Source organism: Sebastes fasciatus, chromosome 5 (assembly GCF_043250625.1).
Source record: "Sebastes fasciatus isolate fSebFas1 chromosome 5, fSebFas1.pri, whole genome shotgun sequence".
NCBI lineage: Eukaryota > Metazoa > Chordata > Actinopteri > Perciformes > Sebastidae > Sebastes > Sebastes fasciatus.
This window is the reverse complement of record NC_133799.1, coordinates 119,446-135,130: the sequence shown is the minus strand read 5'-3', so window position 1 is coordinate 135,130 and position 15,685 is coordinate 119,446. Positions and strand designations below refer to the sequence as shown.

The 15,685-nt window shown below is 39.8% G+C and overlaps 1 protein-coding gene across 1 annotated transcript; it reads left to right on the top strand.

Annotated features, from left to right (window-relative positions):
* The first annotated feature begins 9,957 nt into the window (after nt 1–9,957).
* LOC141768576 (T-cell acute lymphocytic leukemia protein 1 homolog) lies at nt 9,958–12,617 on the top strand. The gene is made up of 3 exons (XM_074636970.1): nt 9,958–10,380; nt 11,339–11,403; nt 11,798–12,617. The coding sequence occupies exons 1-3, from the start codon at nt 10,022–10,024 to the stop codon at nt 12,268–12,270; spliced, it is 897 nt and encodes a 298-aa protein (XP_074493071.1). The 5' UTR covers nt 9,958–10,021; the 3' UTR covers nt 12,271–12,617.
* The last annotated feature ends 3,068 nt before the right edge of the window (nt 12,618–15,685 follow it).

Here is a 15,685-nt window from a genome sequence, read left to right as displayed (position 1 = left end):
ATATGTACCTGTTAGGTTGTAGTAGAGTAGGAGTACTATATGTACCTGTGAGGTGGGAAGTTAGAGTAGTAGTACTATATGTACCTGTGAGGTGTAGTAGAGTAGTAGTAACTATATGTACCTGTTAGGTGTAGTAGAGTAGTAGTACTATATGTACCTGTGAGGTGGAGTAGAGTAGTAGTACTATAGTACCTGTGAGGTGTAGTAGAGTAGTAGTACTATATGTACCTGTGAGGTGGAGTAGAGTAGTAGTACTATATGTACCTGTGAGGTGTAGTAGAGTAGTAGTACTATATGTACCTGTGAGGTGTAGTAGAGTAGTAGTACTATATGTACCTGTGAGGTGTAGAGTAGTAGTACTATATGTACCTGTGAGGTGTAGTAGAGTAGTAGTACTATATGTACCTGTGAGGTGTAGTAGAGTAGTAGTACTATATGTACCTGTTAGGTGTAGTAGAGTAGTAGTACTATATGTACCTGTGAGGTGTAGTAGGTAGTAGTACTATATGTACCTGTGAGGTGTAGTAGAGTAGTAGTACTATATGTACCTGTGAGGTGTAGTAGAGTAGTAGTACTATATGTACCTGTGAGGTGTAGTAGAGTAGTAGTACTATATGTACCTGTGAGGATGTAGTAGAGTAGTAGTACTATATGTACCTGTGAGGTGTAGTAGAGTAGTAGTACTATATGTACCTGTGAGGTGTAGTAGAGTAGTAGTACTATATGTACCTGTGAGATGTAGTAGAGTAGTAGTACTATATGTACCTGTGAGGTGTAGTAGAGTAGTAGTACTATATGTACCTGTGAGATGTAGTAGAGTAGTAGTACTATATGTACCTGTTAGGTGAGTAGAGTAGTACTATATGTACCTGTGAGGTGTAGTAGAGTAGTAGTACTATATGTACCTGTTAGGTGTAGTAGAGTAGTAGTACTATATGTACCTGTGAGGTGTAGTAAGAGTAGTACTATATGTACCTGTTAGATGTAGTAGAGTAGTAGTACTATATGTACCTGTTAGGTGTAGTAGAGTAGTAGTACTATATGTACCTGTGAGGTGTAGTAGAGTAGTACTATATGTACCTGTTAGGTGTAGTAGAGTAGTAGTACTATATGTACCTGTGAGATGTAGTAGAGTAGTAGTACTATATGTACCTGTGAGGTGTAGTAGAGTAATACTATATGTACCTGTGAGATGTAGTAGAGTAGTAGTACTATATGTACCTGTGAGGTGTAGTAGAGTAGTAGTACTATATGTACCTGTTAGATGTAGGTAGAGTAGTAGTACTATATGTACCTGTGAGATGTAGTAGAGTAGTAGTACTATATGTACCTGTGAGGTGTAGTAGAGTAGTACTATATGTACCTGTGAGATGTAGTAGAGTAGTAGTACTATATGTACCTGTGAGATGTAGTAGAGTAGTAGTACTATATGTACCTGTGAGGTGTAGTAGAGTAGTAGTACTATATGTACCTGTGAGGTGTAGTAGAGTAGTAGTACTATATGTACCTGTGAGATGTAGTAGAGTAGTAGTACTATATGTACCTGTGAGGTGTAGTAGGAGTAGTACTATATGTACCTGTGAGATGTAGTAGAGTAGTAGTACTATATGTACCTGTGAGGATGTAGTAGAGTAGTACTATATGTACCTGTGAGGATGTAGTAGAGTAGTAGTACTATATGTACCTGTGAGATGTAGTAGAGTAGTAGTACTATATGTACCTGTGAGATGTAGTAGAGTAGTAGTACTATATGTACCTGTGAGATGTAGTAGAGTAGTAGTACTATATGTACCTGTGAGATGTAGTAGAGTAGTAGTACTATATGTACCTGTGAGATGTAGTAGAGTAGTAGTACTATATGTACCTGTGAGATGTAGTAGAGTAGTAGTACTATATGTACCTTGAGGTGTAGTAGAGTAGTAGTACTATATGTACCTGTGAGATGTAGTAGAGTAGTAGTACTATATGTACCTGTGAGATGTAGTAGAGTAGTGTACTATATGTACCTGTGAGGTGTAGTAGAGTAGTCACTATATGTACCTGTGAGATGTAGTAGAGTAGTAGTACTATATGTACCTGTGAGGTGTAGTAGAGTAGTAGTACTATATGTACCTGTTAGATGTAGTAGAGTAGTAGTACTATATGTACCTGTTAGATGTAGTAGAGTAGTAGTACTATATGTACCTGTTAGATGTAGTAGAGTAGTAGTACTATATGTACCTGTTAGATGTAGTAGAGTAGTAGTACTATATGTACCTGTGAGGTGTAGTAGTAGTAGTACTATATGTACCTGTTAGATGTAGTAGAGTAGTAGTACTATATGTACCTGTTAGATGTAGTAGAGTAGTAGTACTATATGTACCTGTGAGGTGTAGTAGAGTAGTACTATATGTACCTGTTAGATGTAGTAGAGTAGTAGTACTATATGTACCTGTGAGATGTAGTAGAGTAGTAGTACTATATGTACCTGTGAGGTGTAGTAGAGTAGTACTATATGTACCTGTTAGATGTAGTAGAGTAGTAGTACTATATGTACCTGTGAGATAGTAGTAGAGTAGTACTATATGTACCTGTTAGATGTAGTAGAGTAGTAGTACTATATGTACCTGTTAGATGTAGTAGAGTAGTACTATATGTACCTGTGAGATGTAGTAGAGTAGTAGTACTATATGTACCTGTTAGATGTAGTAGAGTAGTAGTACTATATGTACCTGTGAGGTGTAGTAGAGTAGTACTATATGTACCTGTGAGATGTAGTAGAGTAGTAGTACTATATGTACCTGTGAGTGTAGTAGAGTAGTAGTACTATATGTACCTGTGAGGTGTAGTAGAGTAGTACTATATGTACCTGTGAGATGTAGTAGAGTAGTACTATATGTACCTGTGAGATGTAGTAGAGTAGTAGTACTATATGTACCTGTGAGATGTAGTAGAGTAGTACTATATGTACCTGTGAGGTGTAGTAGAGTAGTACTATATGTACCTGTGAGGTGTAGTAGAGTAGTAGTACTATATGTACCTGTGAGGTGTAGTAGAGTAGTAGTACTATATGTACCTGTGAGGTGTAGTAGAGTAGTAGTACTATATGTACCTGTGAGGTGTAGTAGAGTAGTAGTACTATATGTACCTGTGAGGTGTAGTAGAGTAGTAGTACTATATGTACCTGTGAGGTGTAGTAGAGTAGTAGTACTATATGTACCTGTGAGGTGTAGTAGAGTAGTAGTACTATATGTACCTGTTAGGTGTAGTAGAGTAGTAGTACTATATGTACCTGTGAGGTGGAGTAGAGTAGTAGTACTATATGTACCTGTTAGGTGTAGTAGAGTAGTAGTACTATATGTACCTGTGAGGTGTAGTAGAGTAGTACTATATGTACCTGTGAGGTGTAGTAGAGTAGTAGTACTATATGTACCTGTGAGGTGTAGTAGAGTAGTAGTACTATATGTACCTGTGAGGTGTAGTAGAGTAGTACTATATGTACCTGTGAGGTGTAGTAGAGTAGTAGTACTATATGTACCTGTGAGGTGGAGTAGAGTAGTACTATATGTACCTGTGAGGTGTAGTAGAGTAGTACTATATGTACCTGTGAGGTGTAGTAGAGTAGTAGTACTATATGTACCTGTGAGATGTAGTAGAGTAGTAGTACTATATGTACCTGTGAGGTGTAGTAGAGTAGTAGTACTATATGTACCTGTGAGATGTAGTAGAGTAGTAGTACTATATGTACCTGTGAGGTGTAGTAGAGTAGTAGTACTATATGTACCTGTGAGGTGTAGTAGAGTAGTACTATATGTACCTGTGAGATGTAGTAGAGTAGTAGTACTATATGTACCTGTGAGATGTAGTAGAGTAGTAGTACTATATGTACCTGTTAGATGTAGTAGAGTAGTAGTACTATATGTACCTGTGAGGTGTAGTAGAGTAGTACTATATGTACCTGTGAGGTGTAGTAGAGTAGTAGTACTATATGTACCTGTGAGATGTAGTAGAGTAGTAGTACTATATGTACCTGTGAGATGTAGTAGAGTAGTAGTACTATATGTACCTGTGAGATGTAGTAGAGTAGTAGTACTATATGTACCTGTGAGGTGTAGTAGAGTAGTACTATATGTACCTGTGAGATGTAGTAGAGTAGTACTATATGTACCTGTTAGATGTAGTAGAGTAGTAGTACTATATGTACCTGTTAGATGTAGTAGAGTAGTAGTACTATATGTACCTGTTAGATGTAGTAGAGTAGTAGTACTATATGTACCTGTTAGATGTAGTAGAGTAGTAGTACTATATGTACCTGTGAGGTGTAGTAGAGTAGTACTATATGTACCTGTTAGATGTAGTAGAGTAGTAGTACTATATGTACCTGTTAGATGTAGTAGAGTAGTAGTACTATATGTACCTGTGAGATGTAGTAGAGTAGTAGTACTATATGTACCTGTTAGATGTAGTAGAGTAGTACTATATGTACCTGTGAGATGTAGTAGAGTAGTAGTACTATATGTACCTGTTAGATGTAGTAGAGTAGTACTATATGTACCTGTGAGGTGGAGTAGAGTAGTAGTACTATATGTACCTGTTAGATGTAGTAGAGTAGTACTATATGTACCTGTGAGATGTAGTAGAGTAGTAGTACTATATGTACCTGTTAGATGTAGTAGAGTAGTAGTACTATATGTACCTGTGAGGTGTAGTAGAGTAGTAGTACTATATGTACCTGTTAGATGTAGTAGAGTAGTAGTACTATATGTACCTGTGAGGTGGAGTAGAGTAGTAGTACTATATGTACCTGTTAGATGTAGTAGAGTAGTACTATATGTACCTGTGAGATGTAGTAGAGTAGTAGTACTATATGTACCTGTTAGATGTAGTAGAGTAGTAGTACTATATGTACCTGTGAGGTGTAGTAGAGTAGTACTATATGTACCTGTGAGGTGTAGTAGAGTAGTAGTACTATATGTACCTGTGAGGTGTAGTAGAGTAGTAGTACTATATGTACCTGTGAGGTGGAGTAGAGTAGTAGTACTATATGTACCTGTTAGATGTAGTAGAGTAGTAGTACTATATGTACCTGTGAGGTGTAGTAGAGTAGTAGTACTATATGTACCTGTTAGATGTAGTAGAGTAGTACTATATGTACCTGTGAGGTGTAGTAGAGTAGTACTATATGTACCTGTGAGATGTAGTAGAGTAGTAGTACTATATGTACCTGTGAGATGTAGTAGAGTAGTACTATATGTACCTGTGAGGTGTAGTAGAGTAGTAGTACTATATGTACCTGTGAGGTGTAGTAGAGTAGTACTATATGTACCTGTGAGGTGTAGTAGAGTAGTACTATATGTACCTGTGAGATGTAGTAGAGTAGTAGTACTATATGTACCTGTGAGATGTAGTAGAGTAGTACTATATGTACCTGTGAGATGTAGTAGAGTAGTAGTACTATATGTACCTGTGAGATGTAGTAGAGTAGTACTATATGTACCTGTGAGGTGTAGTAGAGTAGTAGTACTATATGTACCTGTGAGGTGTAGTAGAGTAGTAGTACTATATGTACCTGTGAGGTGTAGTAGAGTAGTAGTACTATATGTACCTGTGAGATGTAGTAGAGTAGTACTATATGTACCTGTGAGATGTAGTAGAGTAGTAGTACTATATGTACCTGTTAGGTGTAGTAGAGTAGTAGTACTATATGTACCTGTGAGGTGGAGTAGAGTAGTAGTACTATATGTACCTGTGAGATGTAGTAGAGTAGTAGTACTATATGTACCTGTTAGGTGTAGTAGAGTAGTAGTACTATATGTACCTGTGAGGTGGAGTAGAGTAGTAGTACTATATGTACCTGTTAGGTGTAGTAGAGTAGTACTATATGTACCTGTGAGGTGGAGTAGAGTAGTAGTACTATATGTACCTGTTAGGTGTAGTAGAGTAGTAGTACTATATGTACCTGTGAGGTGGAGTAGAGTAGTAGTACTATATGTACCTGTTAGGTGTAGTAGAGTAGTACTATATGTACCTGTGAGGTGGAGTAGAGTAGTAGTACTATATGTACCTGTTAGGTGTAGTAGAGTAGTAGTACTATATGTACCTGTGAGGTGGAGTAGAGTAGTAGTACTATATGTACCTGTTAGGTGTAGTAGAGTAGTAGTACTATATGTACCTGTTAGGTGTAGTAGAGTAGTAGTACTATATGTACCTGTGAGGTGGAGTAGAGTAGTACTATATGTACCTGTGAGGTGTAGTAGAGTAGTACTATATGTACCTGTGAGGTGTAGTAGAGTAGTAGTACTATATGTACCTGTGAGGTGGAGTAGAGTAGTACTATATGTACCTGTGAGGTGGAGTAGAGTAGTACTATATGTACCTGTGAGGTGTAGTAGAGTAGTACTATATGTACCTGTGAGGTGTAGTAGAGTAGTACTATATGTACCTGTGAGGTGTAGTAGAGTAGTACTATATGTACCTGTGAGGTGTAGTAGAGTAGTAGTACTATATGTACCTGTGAGGTGTAGTAGAGTAGTAGTACTATATGTACCTGTGAGGTGTAGTAGAGTAGTAGTACTATATGTACCTGTGAGGTGTAGTAGAGTAGTAGTACTATATGTACCTGTGAGGTGGAGTAGAGTAGTACTATATGTACCTGTGAGGTGTAGTAGAGTAGTACTATATGTACCTGTGAGGTGGAGTAGAGTAGTACTATATGTACCTGTGAGGTGTAGTAGAGTAGTACTATATGTACCTGTGAGGTGTAGTAGAGTAGTACTATATGTACCTGTTAGATGTAGTAGAGTAGTAGTACTATATGTACCTGTGAGGTGTAGTAGAGTAGTACTATATGTACCTGTGAGGTGTAGTAGAGTAGTAGTACTATATGTACCTGTGAGGTGTAGTAGAGTAGTAGTACTATATGTACCTGTGAGGTGGAGTAGAGTAGTACTATATGTACCTGTTAGGTGTAGTAGAGTAGTACTATATGTACCTGTGAGGTGGAGTAGAGTAGTACTATATGTACCTGTGAGGTGTAGTAGAGTAGTACTATATGTACCTGTGAGGTGGAGTAGAGTAGTACTATATGTACCTGTGAGGTGGAGTAGAGTAGTACTATATGTACCTGTGAGGTGTAGTAGAGTAGTACTATATGTACCTGTGAGGTGGAGTAGAGTAGTAGTACTATATGTACCTGTGAGGTGTAGTAGAGTAGTAGTACTATATGTACCTGTGAGGTGTAGTAGAGTAGTAGTACTATATGTACCTGTGAGGTGTAGTAGAGTAGTAGTACTATATGTACCTGTGAGGTGTAGTAGAGTAGTAGTACTATATGTACCTGTGAGGTGGAGTAGAGTAGTACTATATGTACCTGTGAGGTGTAGTAGAGTAGTACTATATGTACCTGTGAGGTGTAGTAGAGTAGTAGTACTATATGTACCTGTGAGGTGGAGTAGAGTAGTAGTACTATATGTACCTGTGAGGTGGAGTAGAGTAGTACTATATGTACCTGTTAGGTGTAGTAGAGTAGTACTATATGTACCTGTGAGGTGGAGTAGAGTAGTACTATATGTACCTGTGAGGTGTAGTAGAGTAGTACTATATGTACCTGTGAGGTGGAGTAGAGTAGTACTATATGTACCTGTGAGGTGGAGTAGAGTAGTACTATATGTACCTGTGAGGTGTAGTAGAGTAGTACTATATGTACCTGTGAGGTGGAGTAGAGTAGTAGTACTATATGTACCTGTGAGGTGTAGTAGAGTAGTAGTACTATATGTACCTGTGAGGTGTAGTAGAGTAGTAGTACTATATGTACCTGTGAGGTGTAGTAGAGTAGTAGTACTATATGTACCTGTGAGGTGTAGTAGAGTAGTAGTACTATATGTACCTGTGAGGTGGAGTAGAGTAGTACTATATGTACCTGTTAGGTGTAGTAGAGTAGTACTATATGTACCTGTGAGGTGGAGTAGAGTAGTACTATATGTACCTGTGAGGTGGAGTAGAGTAGTACTATATGTACCTGTGAGGTGTAGTAGAGTAGTACTATATGTACCTGTGAGGTGGAGTAGAGTAGTACTATATGTACCTGTGAGGTGTAGTAGAGTAGTACTATATGTACCTGTGAGGTGGAGTAGAGTAGTACTATATGTACCTGTGAGGTGTAGTAGAGTAGTAGTACTATATGTACCTGTGAGGTGGAGTAGAGTAGTAGTACTATATGTACCTGTGAGGTGTAGTAGAGTAGTACTATATGTACCTGTGAGGTGTAGTAGAGTAGTAGTACTATATGTACCTGTTAGGTGTAGTAGAGTAGTACTATATGTACCTGTGAGGTGGAGTAGAGTAGTAGTACTATATGTACCTGTGAGGTGTAGTAGAGTAGTAGTACTATATGTACCTGTTAGGTGTAGTAGAGTAGTAGTACTATATGTACCTGTGAGGTGGAGTAGAGTAGTAGTACTATATGTACCTGTGAGGTGTAGTAGAGTAGTAGTACTATATGTACCTGTGAGGTGGAGTAGAGTAGTAGTACTATATGTACCTGTGAGGTGTAGTAGAGTAGTAGTACTATATGTACCTGTTAGGTGTAGTAGAGTAGTAGTACTATATGTACCTGTGAGGTGGAGTAGAGTAGTAGTACTATATGTACCTGTGAGGTGTAGTAGAGTAGTAGTACTATATGTACCTGTTAGGTGTAGTAGAGTAGTACTATATGTACCTGTGAGGTGGAGTAGAGTAGTACTATATGTACCTGTGAGGTGTAGTAGAGTAGTAGTACTATATGTACCTGTGAGGTGTAGTAGAGTAGTAGTACTATATGTACCTGTGAGGTGGAGTAGAGTAGTAGTACTATATGTACCTGTGAGGTGTAGTAGAGTAGTAGTACTATATGTACCTGTTAGGTGTAGTAGAGTAGTAGTACTATATGTACCTGTGAGGTGGAGTAGAGTAGTAGTACTATATGTACCTGTGAGGTGTAGTAGAGTAGTAGTACTATATGTACCTGTTAGGTGGAGTAGAGTAGTAGTACTATATGTACCTGTGAGGTGTAGTAGAGTAGTACTATATGTACCTGTGAGGTGTAGTAGAGTAGTAGTACTATATGTACCTGTTAGGTGTAGTAGAGTAGTACTATATGTACCTGTGAGGTGGAGTAGAGTAGTAGTACTATATGTACCTGTGAGGTGTAGTAGAGTAGTAGTACTATATGTACCTGTTAGGTGTAGTAGAGTAGTAGTACTATATGTACCTGTGAGGTGGAGTAGAGTAGTAGTACTATATGTACCTGTGAGGTGTAGTAGAGTAGTAGTACTATATGTACCTGTTAGGTGTAGTAGAGTAGTACTATATGTACCTGTGAGGTGGAGTAGAGTAGTACTATATGTACCTGTGAGGTGTAGTAGAGTAGTAGTACTATATGTACCTGTGAGGTGTAGTAGAGTAGTAGTACTATATGTACCTGTTAGGTGTAGTAGAGTAGTAGTACTATATGTACCTGTGAGGTGGAGTAGAGTAGTAGTACTATATGTACCTGTGAGGTGTAGTAGAGTAGTAGTACTATATGTACCTGTTAGGTGGAGTAGAGTAGTACTATATGTACCTGTGAGGTGGAGTAGAGTAGTAGTACTATATGTACCTGTGAGGTGTAGTAGAGTAGTAGTACTATATGTACCTGTTAGGTGTAGTAGAGTAGTAGTACTATATGTACCTGTGAGGTGGAGTAGAGTAGTAGTACTATATGTACCTGTGAGGTGTAGTAGAGTAGTAGTACTATATGTACCTGTGAGGTGTAGTAGAGTAGTAGTACTATATGTACCTGTGAGGTGTAGTAGAGTAGTAGTACTATATGTACCTGTGAGGTGTAGTAGAGTAGTAGTACTATATGTACCTGTTAGGTGTAGTAGAGTAGTAGTACTATATGTACCTGTGAGGTGGAGTAGAGTAGTAGTACTATATGTACCTGTGAGGTGGAGTAGAGTAGAGCTGCGGGTCGTGATGGAGGAGGAGAGGCCGGATAACACGACTCCTGCAGCGGGGGGGGGGGATGGGGGTTGGGGGCGGGGCGGGTCCTGGACCCTGCAGGTCTCTGGGGGGCTGCAGGTCTCTTGGGGAGGGGGCGGGTCCAGGTCCAGGTCTCTGGGGGGCTGCTTCGTGGTCTGTCTGGGTTAATGGGACTGTCTTGATTAACGGGGTCTCCATGGTAACGAGGCGTCACGACACAGAGAGGGACGCGGGGATCAGTATAAAACAGAGACTCAGAGACTCAGAGACCATCAGACCACCAGACCAGACCAGAGCCCGTCTGAACCAGACCCGGATCATCCTGCTGAGACCTGAACAAGACTTACTACAGGAGACCTGCTGCACGAGACCGCGCGTCAGAACAACAGCTGTCTGCACCAGGTGAGAAAACATCTGGAACTGTTTCATTGAGTTATTAGAGATTATATTATATCAATGATTCAGATTAAAGTTCATCCTCAGCTGACTGAAGTCCTCACACTCTGGAGTATTAGAGGTACTAGTACTTCTACTGCTGTGTGTATTAGTACTTCTACTGCTGTGTGTACTAGTACTTCTACTGCTGTGTGTATTAGTACTTCTACTACTGTGTGTATTAGTACTTCTACTGCTGTGTGTATTAGTACTTCTACTGCTGTGTGTACTAGTACTTCTACTGCTGTGTGTATTAGTACTTCTACTGCTGTGTGTATTAGTACTTCTACTGCTGTGTGTATTAGTACTTCTACTGCTGTGTGTACTAGTACTTCTACTGCTGTGTGTATTAGTACTTCTACTGCTGTGTGTATTAGTACTTCTACTGCTGTGTGTATTAGTACTTCTACTGCTGTGTGTACTAGTACTTCTACTGCTGTGTGTATTAGTACTTCTACTGCTGTGTGTACTAGTACTTCTACTGCTGTGTGTACTAGTACTTCTACTGCTGTGTGTATTAGTACTTCTACTGCTGTGTGTATTAGTACTTCTACTACTGTGTGTATTAGTACTTCTACTGCTGTGTGTACTAGTACTTCTACTGCTGTGTGTACTAGTACTTCTACTGCTGTGTGTATTAGTACTTCTACTGCTGTGTGTATTAGTACTTCTACTGCTGTGTGTACTAGTACTTCTACTGCTGTGTGTACTAGTACTTCTACTGCTGTGTGTACTAGTACTTCTACTGCTGTGTGTACTAGTACTTCTAATGTACTGTAAAACCTTTAAAATGTTACCGAGAGTTCAAGAGAGATGATGAGACACTGAGAGGACAAACACTAACTGTCTGTCTGTCTGTCTGTCTGTCTGTCTGTCTGTCTGTCTGTCTGTCTGTCTGTCTGTCTGTCTGTCTGTCTGTCTTCAGTGATCCGTGTCGCTGCATCCTGATGAAACAGAGTCTGAGTCTCAGTGAGATGAAGTTCAGTGACGGTGAGTTCACAGTTTCTCTCTGAATGGACGGCTGTCCAATCAGGGTTTTACTTGATTAGAATGAAACATGTCAGAGATCATTGTGGAGGCCTGATAGATAGATAGATAGATAGATAGACAGACAGACAGACAGACAGACAGACAGACAGACAGACAGACAGACAGACAGACAGACAGACAGACAGATAGATAGAGTGATAGAAAGTAGTTGTGGTGGCCTGGACCAGACTCCATAGAGAAAAACAGTGATTTAAGCAGACATCCATCAGCTCTCTCTAGAGAAGCTCTATCATGTGTCTTCAGAGCTTAGACCTGGTTCTCTGGACTCCAGCTGACCCCCCTCCTCTCTCCTCTCCTCTCCTCTCCTCTCCTCTCCTCCCCCCCCCCCCCTCAGGTTCTGGTCCCCGGGTGGTCCGCCGGGTCTCCACCAACAGCCGTGAGCGTTGGCGTCAGCAGAACGTCAACGGAGCGTTCACTGAGCTGCGGAGTCTCATCCCAACGCACCCCCCCGACAGGAAGCTCAGCAAGAACGAGATCCTGCGCCTCGCCCTCAGGTACATCGGCTTCCTGGACCAGGTGCTGACGGACCAGGACCTCAGGGGGGCCCCCAGGGGCCGGGCGGGCAGCGTGGAGCAGCAGGAGGACGAGGACGAGGAAGACGAGGAGGACGGGCTGCTGCGGGGGACGCCGTCACCCAACGCCAGCTGGGACACTTCAGAGGACGGAGACTCAGACCAGGACTGTGGAGCTCTGCTGCGGTACCTCCACCTGCCCACCAGCTACAGCTGGTCACACGGACCGGATCCAGCAGAGACCAGCGGGACCGGACCGGTCCACCATGTTGGACTGGAGACCAGAGGAAGTTAAACTCATGAAGTCATCATCTAAAATAGTAGAATGGTCCTTTAAGGGACCGACACGTCATGTGATATTCACATTACTTACTTATTAGAGTCATTAGTATTATTATTATTAAACGTGATGGAGGCTGTTCTGTTATTAAGCTTTATATTCTGACAGAGAAGAAGAAGTTCTTCGTCTCAGCAGAGAACCAGTAACCAGATGGAGTTCTTTTAATGTTAAAGGAACGTTTGGTGTTTTATTGTTTTATTCTTCGTGATGTTTGTTGAATATTTTCATCTGTGATGCAAAAATGTTTCTGTAATAATACAGATGAATAAATATGACAATGATTCTCCACTAGTTGTTGTTGTGTGTTGTTGTGTGTTGTTGTGTGTTGTTGTTGTTGTTGTTGTTGTTGTTGTGGTGGTGGTGTTGTTGTCGCTGTTGTTGTGTGTTGTGTTGTTGTTGTTGTGTGTTGTTGTTGTTGTGTTGTTGCTGTTGTGTGTTGTTGTTGTTGTTGTTGTGTGTTGTTGTTGTTGTGTTGTTGCTGTTGTGTGTTGTTGTTGTTGTGGTGGTGGTGTTGTTGTCGCTGTTGTTGTGTTGTTGTTGTTGTGTGTTGTTGTTGTTGTTGTTGTGTTGTTGCTGTTGTGTGTTGTTGTTGTGGTGTGTTGTTGTTGTTGTTGTGTGTTGTTGTTGTTGTTGTTGTTGTTGTTGTTGTGTAGACGCTGAGATCTAACCGCTGACGTTAGTTTACATCCAGCAACGCGCTGTTGAACAGAGAGCCGTCAGAGGTCTGTTGTTAACGTTCAGCTGTCCAACATTCACCCTCAGAGAACGAAGTTTATTGAAGTACTACTATTAGTATTCTTCTTTAAACTTAAAATAAGAGAGAATACTTTCAGTCTACTTATCAGAGATATACTTAAAGTTATACTTTAGTATACTTGGCTTATACTAAAAAGTATATTTGGCTGAGTACTATAAGTTCACTGAAGAAAACTTATACTTGCAGTATAAAAACTATTCAACTAGTAGTTTACTGAGAGTATACTTTAAAGTGTATATAACTAGAAACTAACAGTATACCTATAAGTACACTTGTAGTATTGTTTATAGTATAGTTGCAGTACAAAATACAACTTGGATGTAAACTAGTTGTGTACTCAAAGTTTAATACTCTTACATTTAAAGTATACTTAGAAGTACTTCTATAAACTAAAAAGTGGGAAAATTTAGTCCCAAGAAGTATTAAAGTAGTAAACTTACAAGTATACTACTAGTACACTGATATCAGTATATTACATAAAGTATACTGGGGAATATACTTGAACTTTAACTAAGTTTACTTCATAAAATAAACCTGAAGTATTCTTCTTCTTTATAAGGGTGATTAATAGAAACGTCTCGGTAGCTCGTTTTCTGTCACGTGATGACGTTCAGTCAACAGGAAGTGATGTAAGGAGCAAAGTGATCACATGACGGTGGATCTGTGATCATGTGACCAGACTGCATCTGTTCATATCTATTATTTATTTATTTCAACCAATGAGAGCGCTGCTGTTCAGTCTGTCAGGATGACCTCTGATGAGGTCAGCAGGGGGCGGGGCCTGTCACTGTAACAAGCCAATGATGAGTGGACTGATAAACATCTCAGCCAATCAGACGCCCCGAGAGAGACGACAACAGTAACAGGTCCCAGAGGAGGGGGGGGGGTTTCAATTAGTGAGAGTCTGTGTGTCTGTGTGTGTGTGTGTGTGTGTGTGTGTGTGTGTGTGTGTGTGTGAGATGATGCTCCAGCTTCAGTTCCCACCTCCGTCTCTCTTCATTGTCTCTCTTTATCTGATCTGAGGTCTGAACACAGTAACTAAGTACATCTACTCTAACTACTGCACTCTTTCAGGTACTTGTACTTTACTGGAGTATTTACATTTCATGCTACTTTATACTTCTATTTTATCACTTTAAACCTCCAGGTACTGACTGGACTTTACAGAGATTAAACTGAGCATTCATATCTATATATACTGAATAATACTAGAATATAACTAATACTTTAACATACTATGATATTACTACAGCGTCCTGTGGTGATCAATTTATTATTATTATCTCTCTACTGACGTTATTATGAACGGAAAACGTTATTTATTAAATGTTTGAACTCTGAAGTAAACAACTGTCTGAAAGAAACGTTCAATAAAGTATTTTAAAGGGATCCATCAGTGACTCAGGTCAGCACAGTGAGCTAATCAATAATTCAATATAGCGTCAAATCAAAAGCCACCAGACTCCATTCACAAAAACCAGTAATTTAACCTCTCAGAACACAGAGGATCCATACAACCCCACTTCTTTCAGTTCTTACCAGACTGATCACAGCTAACGCTGACTCAGACAGTGCTAGCGGTCACATTATTGATAACCTTATTGATTAGCTCACTGTGCTGACCTACGTCACGGATGGATCCGCCCTTTAAAAATACTTTATTGAATGTTTCTTGCTGACAGTTGTTTACTTGAACATAAACGTTCATAATAACGTCAGTAGAGAGATAATAATAATAAATTGATCACCACAGGACGCTGTAGTAATATCATAGTATGTTAAAGTATTAGTTATATTCTAGTATTATTCAGTATATATGGATATGAATGCTCAGTTTAATCTCTGTAAAGTCCAGTCAGTACCTGGAGGTTTATTAAAGTGATAAACTAGACCAGAGGTCAGAAACCTGCAGCTCTTCAGCTCCTCTCCAGCGGCTCTCTGAGGAGTTATAAAAACATTAAAGGAAATGAATCACTGTTCTTTGTTTACATTTTCATTTTCATTTCTCATTGTTGTAGGTCTACGGTACGACGGTACGACGGTACGACGGAGTATTAGGGCCACATTGAGGAAAAAAATAAACCTGAGATTTAGAGAATAAAGTAATAATATTATAAAGTAGTCATTTTACGTGTTATTTTCTTTTTTTCTCGTAAAGTTGTGACTTTATTGTGTAAATCTCAGATGTTTTTTCCCTCAGTGTGGTCCTAATACTCCGTAGTACATTGTCTCTTTGGCCCTCACTGCATTAGACTGATATACTATATACTTAGACTGTAAACTGAGTTACCTTCATCACAATGATCACATGATTTGCAGCTCCAGACAGAGACTAAAATATCTCTCTAGATAGTAAACGCTGCTAACCCCTGACCCTTGACCCTTGACCCCTGACCCCTGACCCCTGGACTAGAAGTATAAAGTAGCATGAAATGTAAATACTCCAGTAAAGTACAAGTACCTGAAAGAGTGCAGTAGTTAGAGTAGATGTACTTAGTTACTGTGTTCAGACCTCAGATCAGATAAAGAGAGACAATGAAGAGAGACGGAGGTGGGAACTGAAGCTGGAGCATCATCTCACACACACACACACACACACACACACACACACAC

What these genes read in the sequence shown, in the direction of transcription:
- LOC141768576 (XM_074636970.1), top strand. Translation starts at nt 10,022, where the DNA reads ATGGGGGTTGGGGGCGGGGCGGGTCCTGGACCCTGCAGGTCTCTGGGG. An exon ending in ACAACAGCTGTCTGCACCAG is followed by an intron (nt 10,381 to 11,338) that starts GTGAGAAAACAT and finishes GTCTGTCTTCAG; the next exon opens with TGATCCGTGTCGCTGCATCC. An exon ending in TGAGATGAAGTTCAGTGACG is followed by an intron (nt 11,404 to 11,797) that starts GTGAGTTCACAG and finishes CCCCCCCCTCAG; the next exon opens with GTTCTGGTCCCCGGGTGGTC.